Genomic DNA, 20,762 nt, shown 5'->3' on the forward strand with positions numbered 1-20,762 from the left:
ACATTGATGACATCACAAGGCTGTGATTGGTTAAAAAGTTGTTGGTCCAGAACCGTCATTAGAATGTTGGTCCAGGAACAACTCTTACTTGAACAAATCACGGTCACCCAAGTCCAACGGGTGCAGGCAGGTACTAAAGTTCATATTTTTATAAAGTTCATATTTTCCAAAGCTGGTGATGTCTTCAGTAAAAACAGCCGATTAAGCGCCAGCACAGCATAACAAATCATATTCTGAAATAAAAACATTTATATTTGAGTATTCATGCATTTCTGCAAATTCATGCATGTCTGTAATGTTGGTGTAGATATTTTTATTGACCACCAGATGGCGTTGTGGAGTAGTGTGTCAAAAGCTTCGAAGCATCAAACCAGTTTGGCTGTAGAAGCGCCACTGTTTCAAAAGCCTCGCTTGGCACATCCCTACTCTTGGAGATCCTTGAAGTAGCCATGTTTGAAGTGCACACATGTTTCCTTTTAGGGTCTAAATGCCCAGCCAGTAGGGCCCAATAGTATTTAACACCCAAATAGAGAGATCTACAACCATCTTTTATCTTCCTTCTAATCTCTTGGCCTTTTCAGTTCCTCTTCTCTGTTTACTCTATTCAAACAGTTCTGCTTTTACTAGGACACATTAACTGGCACATTTCACTATGAACCCGACAAAATATATTTTTAATAAATATGCCTTACTGTTCATGTACAAACAGTTATGCAGAGGTTCAAAGTAGCTTAGCTATTTGTTGTGTGAAACATTATGGACACACATCATGATTAAGTGTCTAATTTGTATGTTTCAGTAGAGGGTTCCTTGCCCTGTGATCTATGTTAATTTGACAAAAGCTGACCAACTCATCTGTAATCTCAGTGAGTGGCTATAAAACAACACTAACAATGAATGTGACACAGTTTAAAAAGTAATAATATCCCAGTCACAATATCTCCCACTGTCCATCATATAGCCACCAACACTTATTATTAAACAGCTCACACTCCCTCCACATTCAGCTCGATCCAAAATGGATGACTTTGCCTTGTTATAGCTTTGCTTAAACTTTTCCTTAAACCTTAAACTTTACCTTAAACCTTAAACTTTACCTTAAACCTTACACTTTTGATCTGCCTAAAGGTCCACACTTAGCAATGGAAATTTTGATTATGGTGCATGTTGCGAAATACAAATATTTAACTTGGTTGTTTATGCAACAACACAAACACAAAATACTATTGATTACTACTAAATTAGACCGTTCCACAGCAACTGCTGACTCTTTCACACTTTCTTCCTTACAGAGAATATGTTAAGATAAAAAAAACCTTTACCACAGGGTTTTATATATTTTCTTGTTGATAAACGACTTTTTCAGTTCTCCTTCTGCACCACACTACTTTGCCTGTGCATACACTGTTAACATTTGCAGAGGGACAGATGTCACTACTACTCATGGGACTAAACAACTGAAGTTCACCGCATCTCGAGTACTTTTGTTGGCTCATCGTAAAACTAAATTCCTCATCATGCGGTATGTGTGTGGCTTGTCTGTGGGTAGGCTCCCCACCATTTGGCTGCTCTTGAATCTTAGTCTTTGGGGAAAACTGTCCGCTTTCATTGCCAAACACTGTGAGAACTTTGACGAGGACCAGCTCACTGACATGGGCCACACGATCCCGTGCCGCTATGAGCCTGGCCTGGGGCCGTATGCTGAATGTAGTGTGACCAATCTGAAAAAGGACCTCATGGAGGCCAAGCCGGACGTGAGGACCCTCTGCATCTCTCAGCTTGACTCGGTCATTCACACCGGAGTTTTCTCTCGTTTCCGCTCTCTTAAACACCTCCATATCTGGGAACCTCATGTCAACAGGGTCCAGCCTAGCGCCTTCACTGACCTGCCGAACCTGGTGAGCTTATTTCTTCTGTTCCACGACACCACTTGCAGGGAGGTCTCTTTGGACACTGGGGCATTTCAGGGTCTGGAGCATTTGGAGGAGTTGGATGTAAGAGGTTTAAAGTTGCTTGGTATCTCAAATGAAACTTTCAAGCCTCTGCTAGGGCTTGTGAACTTGCACCTGGCTTATATCTGTTCAGTCGACCTTGGAGATGTTTTCCGCCTGCTACCCACTGGCATGTCAAGACTGCACAATCTGACACTACAAAAGAGCGGCATATCCGTCATCAGAAACCAAGGCACTAGGGCATGGCCTGTTCTGTCTGGAGTAAGAGCACTCAGCTTTCTAGGGACGCCTAGATTAATACAGACTCTCTGAAGGTTTTTCAGAATCTCTCAAGTTTCTCCTTGGATTTTCAAGGAAAGACAGTAAGTACCATTGTGGAATCTGGAATTGGGCAGGTGAGGAAACTTCAGCTGAATGGAGACATTCTTAGAAATGTACATGTTGGCTTTATAGATATCTGTCATCTGGTGAATTATCTAAGAGTGAAGTCACTTACACTGAGCTACATCCAGGCTAAGACATTATCTGCAGAAGATATTACACAATGTGAAAAAGAATTAGAAAACCTCAACATCTGGAACTCCGAAATACATGATCTTGATTTAAAGTTCTGGTCAAATTTGACAAATCTGGAGGCATTGGATTTGGCTCATGTGAGGCTGAACGAATCAAACTTCTGCTCAGCTCAACATCCGTCAGAGTCTAGACTTATTTCTCTCAACCTGGAAGGAAATTTACTTACAACAATCACAGCCAAACAGTTTTCTTGTATGCATCAATTGGAGATCCTTGATTTGAGTTTCAATTTGATCACAACGCTCCAAAAGTTGGCATTCTGGGGATTAACTCGTCTCCGGATTTTGAGGCTCACACACAACAACATAAGCAAACTAAATACTGATGACTTCAAGTGGGTCCCAGTTCTGGAGGTTCTAGATCTAGATCAGAATTCAATTGCTAGCATAGAGGATGGAGTCTTCAAGAAACAGAGAGAGCTGCAAAAGCTGAGGCTTGGTAAGCTGGACATCATATACATTCTAAAAATCAACATGATATTTTATGCCAATGAGATCCCACCTAAACTGCGTTATCTCAACATAGATGCAAGCTATGGAACAAATTTTGAAATAAGTCCAAAAACGATTGCTCCAAACGGTACACTTATTTTCCATCTGAATGGAGACTATCTGGAGGTCAACCTGTGTGATAATGCATTTTTTAAAGCAGTCAGAGAGTTAAAAGTGAGCACCTCTCACTTCTCCTGCAGAACTGAGTTCATGGCACGCTGCTTCCCTACTCTGGAGTCGTTCGAGTTCCTCACCCGTATTGACAAAGTCACAGTCACCTACTCCGGGATCAACACCCTCAGGCACCTGAAACGCCTCAAACTGACCAACCTCAACTTTGCCAAACAGACAGACGCTGGAACGATCCTCCACAACCTCACCAAACTTCAGATCCTGGTCTTGAACAACTGCCGATTCACTTTCCTCACCAGGAGCATGTTCCAGAACCTGACCACTCTGCGCATTCTGTGCCTCTACAGTGCCTCCCCTCTCCTGCTGCTGGACGGGGTGTTTGACGTTCTCAACTCGCTGACCACTGTTGTGTTTGACAAAGTAGATTTTCGCTGTGACTGTGAAAACAGTTGGCTACTGAGATGGGCAGAGAGATCCGTACATGCTCAGGTACTGTTATCTGTTTGATTTGTTTCGTTTCGTAATTCCATCATAATTTACCCTTGTTAGTCCCACATTGAGAGTGTAATTTTTGTTTTTCATCTAATGAGTAAAAGTAAAAGTTAATAATAATTTTTCTGGTATGTAAATTCATCTCCTCTCAGGTTATCTACCTCCAGAGACAGGAGTGCATGTGGCACTACAAGAAACTGAACTTCCTGTCCACTATGGAGCGTCTATGCCAAACAGACATGGAGTACCAGTGTTATCTGGCCACAGCTCTCACCATCTCGTTCCTCATGGCCACGGCGCTGGGTTACAACTTCGGTCGTTGGCCTTTCCTGGTACTCTTCTTCCGAGCACGTGGGCGGTGGGACGACGAATGGATGAACGTGCTGGAGGAGGAGGAGGAGGAGGAAGATGTGCAGTTTGATGCGTTTGTGTCCTTCAGTAGCCGGGATGGGTGCTGAGGGACTTGGCGCCCCGCTTGGAGGAGCTCTGCCTGCATAACAGGGACTTTGAGGTGAGCCGATCACACCAACGACATGGAACCCAAACTAGTGGGTCAGGCAGTGCATAAATGAGTTCCTGCTTATTATCATGGACTGACAATGGGACACAAAAGGGTAGACAGGGGGAGTTTTCTACATATCCATCAAAAAAATTATTGTAGGTGTCTTCTTAAAACAATTTCAACATATCTTGTTCCTAATGCATTTGTGCTAAAGGTGGGTAAAGGAATCGTGGACAACATTGCCGAGAGCATCTACAGCAGCCGTCGGACAGTGTGTGTGCTTAGTCGCCGTTACCTGCGCAGCGACTGGTGTGCTCTGGAGCTACGCGTGGCCACTCACCGCCTGTTGGCCGAGCAGAAACATCGGCTCATCATCATCTTCCTCGAGCACATCTCTCCCTTTGAGCTCTCAGCATTTCACCGGTAAAGCCAATAATGCTGTTCAGATTGCAAGGCAAAGTCGCCGCGGTTGATTTGAACCGCTATGAAGTCTTAATTGTGTGCTAATCTGTGCTGTGTTACATGGTGTTGCGCAGACTAGCAAAGTCGCCGTGGTTGATTTGAACCACTATGAAGTCTTAATTGTGTGCTAATCTGTGCTGTTACATGGTGTTACGCAGACTAGCAAAGTCGCCGTGGTTGATTTGAACCGCTATGAGGTCTTAACTGTGTGCTAATCTGTGCTGTTACATGGTGTTACGCAGACTAGCAAAGTCGCCGTGGTTGATTTGAACCACTATGAAGTCTTAATTGTGTGCTAATCTGTGCTGTGTTACATGGTGTTGCGCAGACTAGCAAAGTCGCCGTGGTTGATTTGAACCGCTATGAAGTCTTAACTGTGTGCTAATCTGTGCTGTTACATGGTGTTACGCAGACTAGCGAAGCTGGTGAAGTCACGGACGTACCTGGACTGGCCAGAGGACGATGCTGAGAGGGTGAATTTCTGGGAACGGCTACGTAGAAACATCGCTGAGGAAGACAGGGTGAGTGTGTGGAAAATCTGTGTGTGTGTGTGTGTGTTGTGTTTGGGGCGGGGGAGTGGAGGTAAAGCCAAGAATGAAAGAAGTGTGATTGAAAGAAAGAGATTTGTTAACAGGAGGGGAAATGTATGCACCTTGGGATGTTGGAAAAGCCATCACCTTCATGCTCAATTTAAATATTTTGGATTTTCGTAATTTTCTCACATGTTACCCGTTGTAGGCCTGGGCAGAGAACATTGGCTCCATCTGAACTTGCCCCCTCCCATGCAGCCCTGTAATGAGCTCTTCCTGTTGCCTGGGAAACCAGGCCCATAACAAACCTTTGGAAATTAGTGCAGGGGGGATGGCTGGAGGAAGGGACTAAGAATGTTCTACAAACAACATCATACCACTGTTGCTGTTTGTCTATTTGACTGGAGATCTGATTAAGAGCCTTTGTCTGCTTGTGCATTGACAGGCCTACATATGTCATGATGTTTCTTCAGTTCTAGCTTTCCTAAGAAATATATTTATAGTGTTCTGTATTGTTCTATATACAGTACAGTACACTACTGTATAGTACAAGGCTGTAGCCATGGAGTCAACATGGGGGTATTCCATGTGATCATGTCATGCATTCAGAGCATGGGAGGGGGTGAGTAAAGGAGCAAAACATCTACTTAATAGCTTTGTTTTTGTTTTTGCAAGGAATTCTCCTTTAAAGGGGAACTTGGCAACTATTTCAACGTAATAAACCCGTTTAGAAATCATTTGGATGGTTAAATGACCTCTTCTTTATTTTGTATTATACTATATATATTATACATATAGACAGTTGAGATAATGTTTTATAATATGATGTTTTTTTTGGGGGGGGGGGGGGGATTGGTCAAGGTTAGACCTAGAAGATTAGAAGTTAGGTTTAGTAGATTGACTGGTAAATCATATAGCCTAGACTAGAGATATTTCTTTAGAAACCCATGTACAGTACATTAAAGGGGAACTTGGCAACTATTTCAACGTAATAAACCCGTTTAGAAATCATTTGGATGGTTAAATGACCTCTTCTTTATTTTGTATTATACTATATATATTTTTTTTCATATACATATAGACAGTTGAGATAATGTTTTATAATATGATGGTTTTTTTTTTTTTTTTTTTTTTTTAGGGTTTAGTAGATTGACTGGTAAATCATATAGCCTAGACTAGAGATATTTCTTTAGAAACCCATGTACAGTACATTAAAGGGGGCAACTATTTCAACGTAATAAACCCGTTTAGAAATCATTTGGATGGTTAAATGACCTTCTTTATTTTGTATTATACTATATATATTTTTTTTTCATATACATATAGACAGTTGAGATAATGTTTTATAATATGATTCAAGGTTAGACCTAGAAGATTAAAGTCATAGATTGATGGTAAATCATATAGCCTAGACTAGAGATATTTCTTTAGAAACCCATGTACAGTACATTAAAGGGGAACTTGGCAACTATTTCAACGTAATAAACCCGTTTAGAAATCATTTGGATGGTTAAATGACCTCTTCCGGTGAAAATGGTGACTTTCCCCTCTGCGCCTAGCGTCCCCAGGCGGAAAACCAACCTTGCAACATTGAGACTACCGTCCCGGAAAGAGAAGTGAGAATCAAGAAACTTATTTTAAATTGTGTTTCTTACCTTGTAACATCCACATAGTTCTGCCAAACTTATGCTAACCATTCGCTAGCTTGTAAACAAATCCATGTGCTTTATTGTTACCTTTTCCCACAGTTTGAAATAGCATAATGCACAATTTCTCCAGCAGAGGAGGAAATCCTGCCAAGTTTCCCTTTAAGTTTTACCATGCCACCAAATCACCCTATAAGCGAGATGTGCTCCTTTGATTAACTGGAGACAAAGATGATACTAGCGACAAGTCACAACTGTATGAGAGCACAGGTGCCCTGTTTCTGCCCTTTGTTCCTGGCAGATGCCAAACCAGACCAAACAACACTTTGCTACAGGGCAGGAGACTTTATTGATCATGCCAATAGCTCTTGTCCAAAAGACCCCCTCCCAAATCAGCAATCAGCTCACACTCCCGCCTACACTACACTTTGCATTATTGTCCTTTTTACACAAAATTCTTGGTAATATAAACACAGATTATAAACTGTTGCTCATTTTGCTTTTGGTAGGAAGCTCCAGGTGGCAACCAATAGAAACAGGTCTACTTCCAATGCTGGCTTCAAGCAAAGCACACTGTGCTGGATACACACAGCGAAGACAAACAGGAAAATACTGGAATGCACAGAACTTCCACCAATTTGAATCTCAATGTATCGCCTTTTGTCTAGTGTCATTTACAGGCACAGGAAGCATACTAGTCAAATAAAAATGCACTATAAATCAAAATTAGGCATGGGTAATGGTAATCTGGGACTATATAGTTAAGTGATTATAGTACATATGTACTACCGTTCAAACGTTTGGGGTCATTTGGGCCAATTAAAACAACACCAAATAAATCAGGAATGCAGTTCAGACATTGTTAATGTAATAATTAGTTACATTAACAAAAAATTAGTAAAAGGAAATGGCAGATTTTTAAGGAAAATTATCAGCAACCATACATCCTATGTTCCAATGGCAGAGTCTGTTTGTTAATCCGAGTTTATCATTTCGAAAGACTAACTGATGAACGGGTCAAAGGTTACGTGTATTCCGAATTAGTTTTTTCGGTTTCGAACCGCACTTGCTGCCTCGCTCCCCAGTTAGATATCTTAAAAGGCAGCAACTTTACCCGTTTCGAACACACCCATAGTGTAAAGATCATGTACATCAAGTTTTGTGAAGAATTAGTGACCTGTGAAACTTTAGTTTCGCTTTTGCTGAACTCAAAAATATGGCTGAAATCCACCGAGGTCCAAATTGACGAAATAGGATGCGTTGAACTTGGCTTGATCCAAGGATTCTAGCAGTACCTCATTTTTTTTTTTTTTTTTGGCATACGGGTCAAAAGTTACATGCATTATCACAATGTCCAAAACGCCTTAGCTATTTGCAGCGCCCCTAGAGGTCAAATGGCACCAGATTTCTTGTGCATCCTCACAATGGAATCCCAAGTTTATGTACCAAGTTTGGTTTTGATACATGAAAGCGTTCCTGAGATATTACCTACTTCCTGTTTGGCTGTGATGGGCAAACGCTTCCGAAAATCAAAAATCCTTCTGGTATCTTTTGTGAGGCTTGGTCCAAGGATCATGTACGTCAAGTTTCATGAAGATTGGACCAAATTTGTGACCTGTGAAACTTTAGTTTAGCTTTCTATTAAATCCAATATGACGGAAGAACGACAAGGGTCAGTGACACCATCTTCTCGAGCAACTTACACCGGTTCTGACTGGACATTTTAGAGTTGGAACAGTGTCGATATCTCAAAAGGCCTAGGGGCAGGAGCTGGCCAAAAAGGTGGGCTGAAAGGAATGATAATACAAATGTGTGCTTGCGTGATGGATAACAATAAGTGTGCTGCTTTCAGCAAGCACACTTTATTATTAGGCTACACTTGTCTTTAATATCATCACATTTGTGGTGAGCGCCTGTCACTTTAAGAAGAACATGAACACAATTAGCTTTCAGTCTCAAGGTTTTAAGCTAGTGGAAAATAGTTTCGCATATTGCAAGGATATGTGGATTCAATTCATCATGTTTGTTATGTCATTAGATAAAATACATGTTCCAAAAACTAACAAGTTTAAGAAAATCTTTCTGGGATGAGATCATAGAAGAGACAAGTGTCTCGCAATATTCATTTCTATGAGTATGGAAATGCACCATAGTTTATCTTTTATTTATTTGCATTGTACAGGCATAATAATATTACATGCGCCAGTGCGCCTTACAAAATGTAAGTAACGTTAGATTTTTCGCTTGAGGAAAAAGTTTAGCAACTGCTAACATTAACCTTAAATCTCATGAGAATGCAGGCCTAATTGAGGTGTAACGTTAGCTAACACTACATTTTGTAGAGTTAATGTGAGCTATCATTGCAAAGTTATTAACCTCTATTATGAGTTCAAAGTCTGTCTCAAGTGTTAGGACAAGGAGAGTTTCATTGAGATAACTTGGTTACATTTTCTACCCCATTCACTTAACCCTTTAGGCGCCAGAGGTTTTTTTTCGAAACGTTCGATTTTGACATCTTCATTTCAAAAGGCTATATCTTAAAAGTGATAAGAGATAGAGGCATTCTGTAAATTAGAGAAATATTAAGGATGACCCAAAGTTTATGTAGGGATTAAATGTTTATATCGAATTTGCATATTATGACGTCATATGGTGGCGGCCATCTTGGGATTATAGAATTTTCATGAAAAGTCGCATGTTTGAATGATAAAATGCACCACTTCTTTCTCCCCAAAATGTCCCTCACCTTCTGTATGCTATATTGCACAATACTGAATGCTCAGGTAAATACTAAGTAGTAAACAAACTATGTAAATCATTACTAATAAATGGCAGAAACAAACCAAATGCATGTAGCGGTAGGCGGCTTTTGCTGTAGAGATTTTCCATTTACTACATACAGTAGGCACTCTGATTCCATGTATGGGGCACATATATATTATTCAGATGACACACAAACAAGACCTAAGACCCAAGACAAAGTAGACAAGACCTGTTTAGTTCAAAAGCTCACTTGCCACGGCAGCACAGATCAGGAGTGAGATGACAAGACAAGAGACAATGTTAGTATATGTTTTCTTTTTGTTGTTTTTGTTGATGTTGTTTTTTTCTTAGCTGACAAAGACACACACATCACAAGGACATGAACACACAAAAAAGAACACATATATGTCCTAAATGGTCAGGGAAATAGATAATCAACAGTGTAAATCATTACTAATAAATGGCTGAAATGGCTTTTTTTTATGTAGCAGGCCTTTTGCTGTAGAGATAATGACTATCCATATCCTATCCATACAGGGCCGGCATTCCCATCATCTTGTGATAGACTATGCATGGCCTAATGGCTCTCCTGCCCTGTGTCACCACCTCTGCTTCTGTTATGCAGCAGCATGGCCAGATCTGCCTCAAGGCCGGGTGTCGAGTCGGGAGAGAATTTGCGCGAGCTCGACTAGGCCTACTGTCATTCTCATTGCGACTCCCCACACTGCCTCTACGTTCCCCCCTAACTGTCCTATGAGCACTTTGACCTCGTCTAACATACCCAGTGGCATTAGACAAAGGCTCCACCACGTTACTGTCGCCGCGACTGCGGAGAGGCACACGTTCAAAAGACAGAAGCTAGCGCTATGGACATTAGGTTACCTCCAGCCTCGTTCGCCACACCACTAACACTAAGATCTATAGATAGGCTAAACCATAGGTGCCAACTCTCACGCATTGGCCGTGAGACACACACATTTGATTGGTTTCACACACTCACACGCCACACCCCCGATTTCTCACGCTGAAGTGTCAACCCGGTCGGTCAGATGCCTGAAAAATGAGTTTAGCCTATCTATAGATCTACCTGTTGAGCCACGGTTATGCTTTCAGAGACGGTGAGAGGGTTCAAGAGCACCCCCTGTCTGTGGAATTTTATAAATTTTCTCTCATTTGCGATGCTACTTCAGAAGCCGTCCCAGGCGCATTCCCCCCACATTTCCCCGGCTTCAGGTAGGCTATGCTTTGAGTATTATTGAGTATTCTTCACGCTGAAGTGTCAACCTGGTAGGTCAAATACCTGGCAGATGAGGTTCAACTAAACTAAACCTATACATATGATATCACACATCAGGTGAACGTGCGGAATCTAAGCTATTATTAGCGCCAAGTTGCTGTGATATATGGTTCGCGAGAAAATTAACATTGAACCGATGTGCAATTTAGGCTAATCATATTTGCATTTTGCACACAGTGCACACCCATTACTCTCGGTTTAATATTTCACTAACCCTTCACACAACACGTGGCAAACCCAATATCACAATAAACAGCAAACCTTACCGAATACGAGGATATAAAGCATGCCTTTGTGCAATAAGTGGTTCTTGAGTAATCCGGTTTTGAAACACATTTCTACATAGCCTCATTGGGGCGAAATTATAGGCCTAATGTGTTCTAATGTAAACTATTTGTCAGTAGGCCTACATACATTTTTGTAAATTGCTCAGCCATAGATTATCCCACTATCATGGTTCTTATATTGTCAGGTTCCAGCCAATCCCATTACAGAGAAATGAATATATTTATATTGCCATGCTTCCTAGTGACATTAATGCAAAAATATGAAGAAAATCAAATAACGAGACACAAATATTGATATAAAGCCTGACATAAGCCATATGCAAACATTCACATCATGCAGATATGGGTACATCCTGAAAAAGGAATAGCATGTAGGTTATAGGCAATGGCCATTACAATGACCAATATATTATCTTAAATAAACTAGCTGAATAACACAGGTGACCACTTCTGCATAATTTCATGGAGTGCTGAAATGTCAACACATTTTTTTAACATTTCTGAACTGTGAAATGTAGCATATGTTTTTGTGGTTGTGAACTTATTGCAATATCACCATAACTATTCCACCTGTGTGTGCATGGTTATAATTTGAAGTGCAAAATAGCTTAGGCTACAGCACAAATATTTCCATAAAATAAGCAAGTTTGACCTCTGAATTTAATTTGAAAGTGCACCTGATTGATGCATTTAAAAGTTAAAATATACAAACATTTTTTAAATTCTTACAAAACACCCACCCACTTTTTAAAGTTGTTAGTTTGGACCCCTCACTTTTGCCGCGTAAATACCAGTGCTGTTTTCAGCATCTGTTTAGCGCTTCATTGTCATTTTCATTGATTCACGGTTTAGTTTGATATTTAATTTACTTTTGACTGTTTGATTATATTGTTAAATGTTGGGACTGATGGGCACTGAAATCTGGGAGGTATTTGATGATCACTATTACGTTCCATGTAGTTGAAAGAGTGTCAGGATTTCAAACAAACCATCCGCTTTCATGCGTTCATTGAACATCTGCGTGTGCTGTAATGGAAACCTTATTATGAGCCAAGTAGCCTATTGAGTTATTTTAAATTATGCATGATTTACTTTTTTATTAATTTCGTAGGCTGCTTTTATTTTGTTATATAGAAGTATCTAAATAACCTGTTAAAATGTACCAGAATTCAGGAAATTGCATCTAGTCCAAAACATTTTCTGGGAGGACCCCATACCCCCCTCTGAAATGTCCCACCCACTTTCACAATGCCTCCGGCGCCCATGGTCCTAGTAGTAGGCTAGATCCCTTTGATACCCATGTTCTTTTAACTCTGGGGCCCTGCACGGCCTTCCGGCCCAGACCCAGGGTCCCAAAGGTGTCAGGGGCCCTGAAGCCCAAGCCTTTGCATGGAATCATTGCCTCAACATCAACACATCAGGAAGAAGGCTATGAATCTGATTGAATTTAGTATTGGCCATCCCCAAAATGCTAGTTTGACGAGCCAGACCCACATTAAAATGTAGGGTCTGGGCAAACACCGTCGTAGAGTGCTCAGTAACGAGGGGCGGGATAATCGGTTGTCTTTCAAATTCCCTCTGCACGCTAATAGGACAGCACTGAGTCCCATGCGTTTTCCCACCAGCGGAGCTAGTTGGCTAGTTCAAACTTTTGCCATCTCAAAACAAGCTTAACTCGGTCACACTGTTGGCCAACAGCAATGTCCATCTTCTTTGTTTTCAAGTAGCAGGGAATTCAAGCCAAACCGTTGTAACTCTGCCATCAATCATTATGTTATGCCCCCTAACGACTCTTTACTGTGCGGTATAATGCTGAATGAGCCAAACAAACATTTCCGCAGCAAAATTTTGGTTGGCCCCACCAAATCTCACTCCAAGGTTTTTTGAAAAGTTGGCAGCCCTGCTCAGCTACATAACATCCTGGACTTTTAGACCCAAAATGGCTGCCTTGCACTACCCCACTTGTACACTTGCAACTTGTTGTTGTTTGTCCTGTTGTCCTGAACACTTCTGAACACACTTCTGCTGCTCTTACATAACTTGCACCACTATGCCACTTGCATACTTAGGTCAAACAAAACTACCTCAGCCATTTATTGGCCTGACTTTTGCACTATTATATTGACTGTCTACTGTATGCACAATTGCACAATTTCTACCAAATTTTGCTGCTCTTATTTCTTCATTGTATGTGCCCTCTTATTTTTACTTTTTATATTGTTTACTTGAATGTTATGTTTGTCTGTGGACCTAATTGGTAAAATATGTCTTGTCTCCACCGTGGGATAGTAGGAAACGCAATTTCGATCTCTTTGTATGTCTTGACATGTGAAGAAATTGACAATAAAGCAGACTTTGACTTTGACTTTGATCTTCAGCCTTTTTATTTGCCTCATTCACACAGCGGCCATGTATATCACAAAAGGAGGCTAGAGACTCGAGAACTTGAGAGAAATGTACCAACCAAGTACCAGCTAGGAGGTTGTATCAAGGAAGACCAGCCAAGCCTTGTACATCCCTGGCCGTACCTGTACTAAAATGCCTTCATTTTCAAATGGCATATATGCGGCTGAAACAGGTAGCTTATTGCATCCCAAATTTTTCAATATTAACATTTTTATTTATTTATTATTTTTTAGGCTTTTTGCCTTTCATTCAGATAGGACAGTGAAGGTAGACAGGAAGTGAGTGGGAGAGAGAGATGGGGTGGGATTGGGACATGACCGCAGGCTGGATTCGAACCTGGGTCCCCGTGGGCAGTTGGGCCTGTACATGGTATGGGCGCTGTAGCCTGCTGCGCCACAGCGCCCCCCCAATGTTAACATTTTAATATGACATTATAATCATTGGCCTTTACAAAAATGTTTTCTTAGGGAGGTGAGGTAGTGCATAGGCCCCTGTGATGTGGCCAAAGCTTTTTATCCTTGTAAATGGTATTTTTTCCCCCTTATTGGGGGTCTAGCAGCAAAGCTGCAGAACCCATTGTGTTTGTAAATATTCTTATCAAGTGTGCTTGCTGAAAGCGAAGCTGCGTGGCAACCCATAGTGATTCTACCTTTTCTTATTATTGGGGGCCTAGCAGCGAAGCGTAGTCGCCAGCGTACCCATGACATTTCTTTCAAGAAGACACGTAAGCCACAAAGACCCGTAACAAGGGATCTGGAATGTTGGTTACCTAGCAACCAAGACGCTGTCTATTGAAAAGGGAACTATTTTTTGATGAGTAAGAACGATGTCGAAATTAACATTTTTAAACAATAACGGGATGTTTTCAGATTATTTAGTTTGTGGTAGAATTGTTGTATAAAAGCAATATAGCACTCGTGATCGTGGGATTGGTCATGTTGCCTGCGCCACTCGGCCTCCGGCCTCGTGGCTACGGCCGAACAACACCCGTGGGATTATCCATGACCAACCTCACTCTCACTCGTGCTATATTGCTTAATTAGGCTACAAAACTAAGCCCATTTATTGCAATTTACCCATTTAGTGTTTTTAATTGCCAGTGCCATCAATTAAATAATGTTCAAAATGCTCTCTGTAAAATTGCAGCCTCTTCTGCATGACTTAGCTGGGCGAACAAAGCTGTCCATACTATGTTGTGAAGTGCTGGGAGGGAGAAGAGGGAAAGCAATTTAATGTATTAATATGTAGCCTACAACAAGTTTCATGCTGTAATCTGTAATCAACATAAATATCTGTTTTATGTAGATTTCTACACCTGCAGCATTTACCATTAGGCTACTAAAACATAGCCTACCATTAGGCTACTAACAAATAATTTTACCATTAGGCTACTAAAAAATCATTTCTGGGGTGAGCCTATTTGCTATGGTAACCAAGCAACCTGTGTGTGTGTGTGCACGCGTGCGGTGCGTGAGGAAAGATGAGGGTGCATGCATGTGTGTGAGGGGTTCTTTTTTGGGCATACTGTCTTGCAATTGAACGTGAATAAGTTTACTTACTTAAAAACATCAAAGCTAAACAAGCTATCACGACATCGCTACAAATACATAAGAATGCATCACGATTCACGCGCTAGTTGTGTGCTTCCTGAACAACGGTCCGTGTGGAACAATCAGATCCCTGCGCGTATAGTGCGCATTATAGGAATTTAACGAGGCTTCGAGGCAGGGTTTTTGCCTCGAGTAATTTTTGTAATCGAGTTATTCGAGTAACTCGATGAATCGTTTCAGCCCTATTGGAGTCCCATGTGAGAGATGATTAGATGATGCTGGTTGACTTGGGATGTCAAGTATTGTTTAGTTGTACCTTATATAGCCATATGATTTCAGTTTATTGTTCAAATGTCAGTTGGTTTTGTTTGTGAGTTGGGACCCCATTTCACTGATTACCTCTTTTTCTGTTTGTTTCCTCTTTGATGCAGCACACATACAAGTAAAGAACAGATGAATTGAAACTCAAATAAAGTTCACTTGTGTTGCACCGAAAGCTGCCATCTCCGTGTCATCACTCCATACCATTGAGCCTTCTGACCGAGTCTCTGCCTGCTCGCCACACTCACTCTACCTCAACCCACATCGCCCCCTACAGTTCCTTCAGTTGGGTTGTGGAGGTTAGCATACTAGAATAGAATACTGTCAGAATACTGTTAGGTTGTGGAGGTTAGCACACTATAACGTTACGAGGATACAAGGAAGTTTATTGTCACATGCATATAGTTACTGGAAGTAAGAAATGCAGTGAAATTATGTCTGGTGTCAGCCTATTTGTGCATTTATGGGGTGTGTAAAAAGGGCAGTAGAAGGGGTTTAGTAGATTAAGTGGCAAGGGCTGCATAAGAAAGTTGGGGGAGGATTGGGATAGGGCGGGGGGCACCAACAAGGAGCACCCTAAGAGCAACAGGGCAAGGAAAACTCCCCTTACCAAGGAATAAAACCTTGGGCAGATCCACGGCTCAAGGGGGCAACCCAACTGCCAGGGGTCTTGGTGTGTGTGTTGGGGGATGACAGGGGAGATGGGATAGTGTGCTGTGTATGTGGGGAGAGGGCAGTGTGCAACATGTGTGTTGGAGAAGCTTCCCATGAGACAATGTGCTGTGTATTGGGGTCAGTGTGCTGTAAGTATGTTGGGGATGTGTTGGAGAAGCTTCCCTGATGAAATAATGTGCTGTGTATAGGGGGGGGGTGTACTGCAAGTATGGTGAAGGGACTTACTATTGCAGAGTACTGTATGTATGATGTATGTGAGTGATGACAGTGAAGATGTGTGTGTGGGCGGAAGGGGAGTGGAGCAGTGACTGTGTGTGTGTAGTGTGTGCAGTGTGTGTGTGGGTAGGTGGGGGCAGTGTCCTGTAAGTATGTAGAGGATGTGTGTTGGAAGATCCTGAAGACAATGTGCTTTGTATGTAGGGAGGGGGGCAGTGTGCAGCAAGTATGTAGAGGAGGCTTACTGCAGCAAGCAGGGTGTGCTGTATGTATGTGAGGTGATGACAGTGATGATGTAAGTGTGTGTGTTTTTTTGTGTGTGTGTTGGGGATGGGGGTGGGGTGGGGGCAGAAAGGCTAGACAATCAAGGACATGGGTAGATAGATGGAGGAGAAATAAAAATAATAAACAAAAAAGTTCTATGGAGATGTGCAAAAGTTGGAGAAAGTCAGATATATGTGTGTGTGTGTTTTGACGTGTGATGAAATAAGAAAATAATAAAAGGTCTGTAGCATAGGGAGAGGGATGCAAAAGTGCTAAAAAGTCATGTAGGTGTGTGTGTGTGTGTGGGGGTTATGAGTGCTGAGAGTGAATGAGTGCAAAGTCAGTATAGTGTGAGTTCAGAGTTGGGAAATGTTTGAGAGTGCTGAGGAGTGAATGTGTGCAAAGTCAGTATAGTGTGAGTTCAGAGTCCGGATGGCCTGGGGATAAAGCTTCTCCTGAGTCCTCTCAGTTCTGGCTTTGTGACTACATAGGCGTCTTCTTGATTTCAGCGGTAGGAATAATCCATTGTTAGGATGAGAAGAGTCCTTCAGAATCTTTTGGGCTCTTAGGAGTACTCTTCTGGAATAGATATCTTGTAGAGCAGGGAGTTGAGTTCTTATAGTAATGCCTCAGCTGAGCCCACTACTCTCTGCAGAGTACTACAATCTCTAACTGTGGAGTTCCCATACCAGGTGATGATGCTACCAGTTAGAACACTCTCAACCAGCTGAAGTGTAGAAGGCCTTCATGATGGATGTAGAAACTTTGAATTTCCTTAGCTGACGAAGGAAGTAGAGTCGTTGCCTGGACTTCTTCAGAACATATTGAGTGTTAACAGTCCATGCTAAGTCTTCAGTAATGTGGACACCAAGGTATTTAAACTTGTGACTCTCTACAGGTTGCCCGCTGATCATTAGTGGGGTGTAACTGTAGTTCTGCTGCTGCCTTCTGTAATCCACTACCATTTCCTTGGTTTTAGTGATATTCAGTGTCAAGCTGTTAGATTGACACCACTGTGCCACCTCATCAACCTGATCCAAGTAGAGCTGTTCATTGTTGTTACTAATCAGGCCCAAGATCACTGTGTCATCTGCAAACTTGATGATGGAGGTATGACTACTGTTGGCTTTGCAGTCATGTGTGTAGATGTTGTACAGCAGTGGACACAAAACACAGCCTTGGGGAGCACCAGTGCTGATGGTTAATGAGTCAGATGTCAGACCCCCACTCTAACCACTTATGAAGCGGTTGGTGAGGAAGTCAAATATCCAGTGACACAGGGTGGTGTTCAGTCCTAAGGCCTTCATCTTTGTGACCAAGGTGAGAGGTACTATATAAGTGTTGAATGCTGAACTAAAGTCAATGAACAGCATCCTCACATAATTCCCATTCCCTCCTCCAGGTGAGTTAAGGTGGTGTGCATGAGGTTTGAGATGGCATCCCTCTGTAGACCTGTTGGCTCTGTAAGCAAACCTGGGGGGTAAAAGGAGGCAGGAGGATGAGCAGATAATGTTTTCACAAGCTTCTCAAAACACTTTATCACTGTAGACATCAGGGCTACTACGGTAGTCATTCAGACATGATGGACTTTTTGTTTTTCGGTACTGGAACAATAACAGACTGCTTGAGGCAAGTAGGAACTGTCTCTTTGAGACAATGATGTGTTAAAGATATAAGTGAACACATGAGCTAACTGAGCAGCAGGATTTCAAAACCCTGTTAGAAATTCCATCCGTCCAGCAGCTTTTCTACAATTAACCCTCCTAAAGGCATTGCTCACATCGACCTCAGAGACACAGAAAGGTGCATCCTCATTTGCTTCACCTGCTGCAGCTAGTGCAAAGATAGTCTGTGTTTTTCATGTCAAAGCTTGAGCATAAAAGCATTAAGTTCATCAGGGAGGGCTTTACTCACATTCATCATAGGAGGGGACTTTCTTTCAAAGCCAGTGATGGTTCGAGTCTTTTTCCACACTCGTGCTGGATCACCCTCCAAGAAATCAGCTTTAACTTTGTCTCTATATAGCCGCTTAGCATCTTTAATAGCTCTATGTGAAACTATAAGATGCTGCTTTGTAATCCCGGCCATATCCCCTGAAATAAGCCCAGCATTATAAGTCATGGTGCATGTCTTTAATGCCGTTCGCACTTCTCTATCCACCCATGGCTTCTGGTTAGGGAAGCCGGATCTTTACAGTTGGGATGATGGAATCAGTTAGCATATTGATGTAACTCAATGATACTTCCGTAAACTCATTGATGTCAGCAGAGTTCGTCTTTGAACATCTCCCAGTCAACGCTGCTAAGGGCGCCCTGTAGCCTGGCTTCCATTGGTCAGTCCAGCTTGACCTCCTTCAAGTCACTGGGGGTCCGACTGACTTCTCTGCTTGTACATAGGCAGTAGGAAGACAGCGGCATGATCTGATTTTGTCTATTTAACACTACTTACAGATACTTGTCAGAACTTGTCGTGCAAGGCAAGTATAACTGTATAATTATAGGCTGTTCATCTTATTGACTCTGACACAGAACCCCCTTCACCTACCACTACAAATACAATTAAATTCTGTGGGAAACACTGCATTCCATTATCAGACCCTTCATCTTATCCCACATACAAATAAAGTCCTGTAGAATAGAGTATTGTTAGAATACTATTGGGTTGTGGAGATTAGCACAATAGAATAGAGTACTGTTAGAATACTGTTGGGTTGTGGAGGTTAGCACACTAGAATAGAGTATTGTTAGAATACTATTGAGTTGTGGAGATTAGCACACTAGAATAGAGTACTGTTAGAATACTGTTGGGTTGTGAAGGTTGGCACACTATAATGTTACAGCACAGGGTAATCCTAATTTTATGGATCAAATTTTATTCCAAATCCAACTCAAAAGTTTTGAACAACACAAAGTGAAGGTTTTATCCAGATAAAAACCAAGAATAGATTATGTGATCTAATCCAATTTCAGGATCCTTGTTTCCCTTTGAATAACCCATTTTCAAGATTTGATCCAATCTGATAGCCGAAATCCGGTAACTGAAATCCGATAACCAAAATTAGAATTTCAACCCAAAGTTGGATAACGTGTAGAATTTTTGCTGCAATTTCAATATCCTTGTAATCAGTAAGGTCTGCTGTTTATTTAGATTTATGGTTTGCTATGTGTTGATCAAGGTGTTTGTGAGATATACCACTGAGAGTAATGGGTGTGGAGATAGACGAAGCGCTGTGTGCACAATGGAAATATGATTAAATGCCACGTACATCCAACGTTAATTTTCACGCATACGTTTACCACAACACCTAGCCAACACTCAACACACACAACACCGCTAATATCATGGGAAATCTCAGGTTCTACGTGTAATTTATGTGTGATAAGTACTCCGTGAGCAATTCAACAGAGAATAATGGGTGTGAATTTGGACACATTTTGTGTCTGTTGGCCACATAGCCAGGGGTGGCCAGAGTTTATGTCGATGACAAGGCATGTGTGTGAGCTTTTGATGGGGAGGATTTGACCTTGTTGTGTACAATGGCCTTTCCCCATTATATTGAATTCACTAAATGAATTCATTCTGTTTTTGCTTTCTAAATGCACATTAGGTGGCCAGAAAGTAAGACATATATGTTTTACTTTACATAAAGCACTGTTATGTAGTTGATGCAACTATTGTCCAGTTGTCTATGCTTGGTTAATGAAATCAAACTAAATGAAACTGCAGCCACACACTCAAATCTCTGCAAATAATCTTTTATTTTGCAAGCGTTCAGTCAGAGATTTTCACTAAAGCTCAACTGTGGCAAGGGTTGAGAGGAATGGCTTTGAGTGGTGTGCAGGAATCATGGATACACCAACACACAAATCCTTCAATTATAATTCAGGTATATACAGGAGAGGTGTTACATTCTTTGTGCTATAGGTAGGGGATTTCCCACAGCGGCCAATCAACATCCGACCTGCAAATTAAAGGCACTCTAAGTGATGTTACTCACTCTGTAAGCAAAAACATTTTTTGTCACATATGTAACCCTCATGAAATTAGGGCTACTATAGATGCAATTACATGTATCTTACTATGGAGGGCGCTCTATGTGTTAGAAGACTAGAGCGTCCTACTAGCAACAGTGTTGCCAACTTAGCGACTTTGTCACCATATTTAGCGAGATTTCAGACCCCCCAAGCGACTTTTTTTTGT

General features: G+C 41.6%; 1 protein-coding gene across 1 annotated transcript; it reads left to right on the top strand.

The window, feature by feature from the left end:
- Positions 1 to 1,492: 1,492 nt before the first annotated feature.
- On the top strand, positions 1,493 to 5,440 carry LOC125305692 (toll-like receptor 13). The gene is given in 7 exon segments (XM_048260601.1): positions 1,493 to 2,241; positions 2,244 to 3,640; positions 3,796 to 4,087; positions 4,090 to 4,154; positions 4,360 to 4,568; positions 5,020 to 5,128; positions 5,396 to 5,440. Coding segments are annotated over 7 exon segments (2,841 nt in total). The 5' UTR covers positions 1,493 to 1,517.
- Positions 5,441 to 20,762: the final 15,322 nt, after the last annotated feature.

Source organism: Alosa alosa, chromosome 13, assembly GCF_017589495.1.
Source record: "Alosa alosa isolate M-15738 ecotype Scorff River chromosome 13, AALO_Geno_1.1, whole genome shotgun sequence".
Lineage (NCBI taxonomy): Eukaryota > Metazoa > Chordata > Actinopteri > Clupeiformes > Clupeidae > Alosa > Alosa alosa.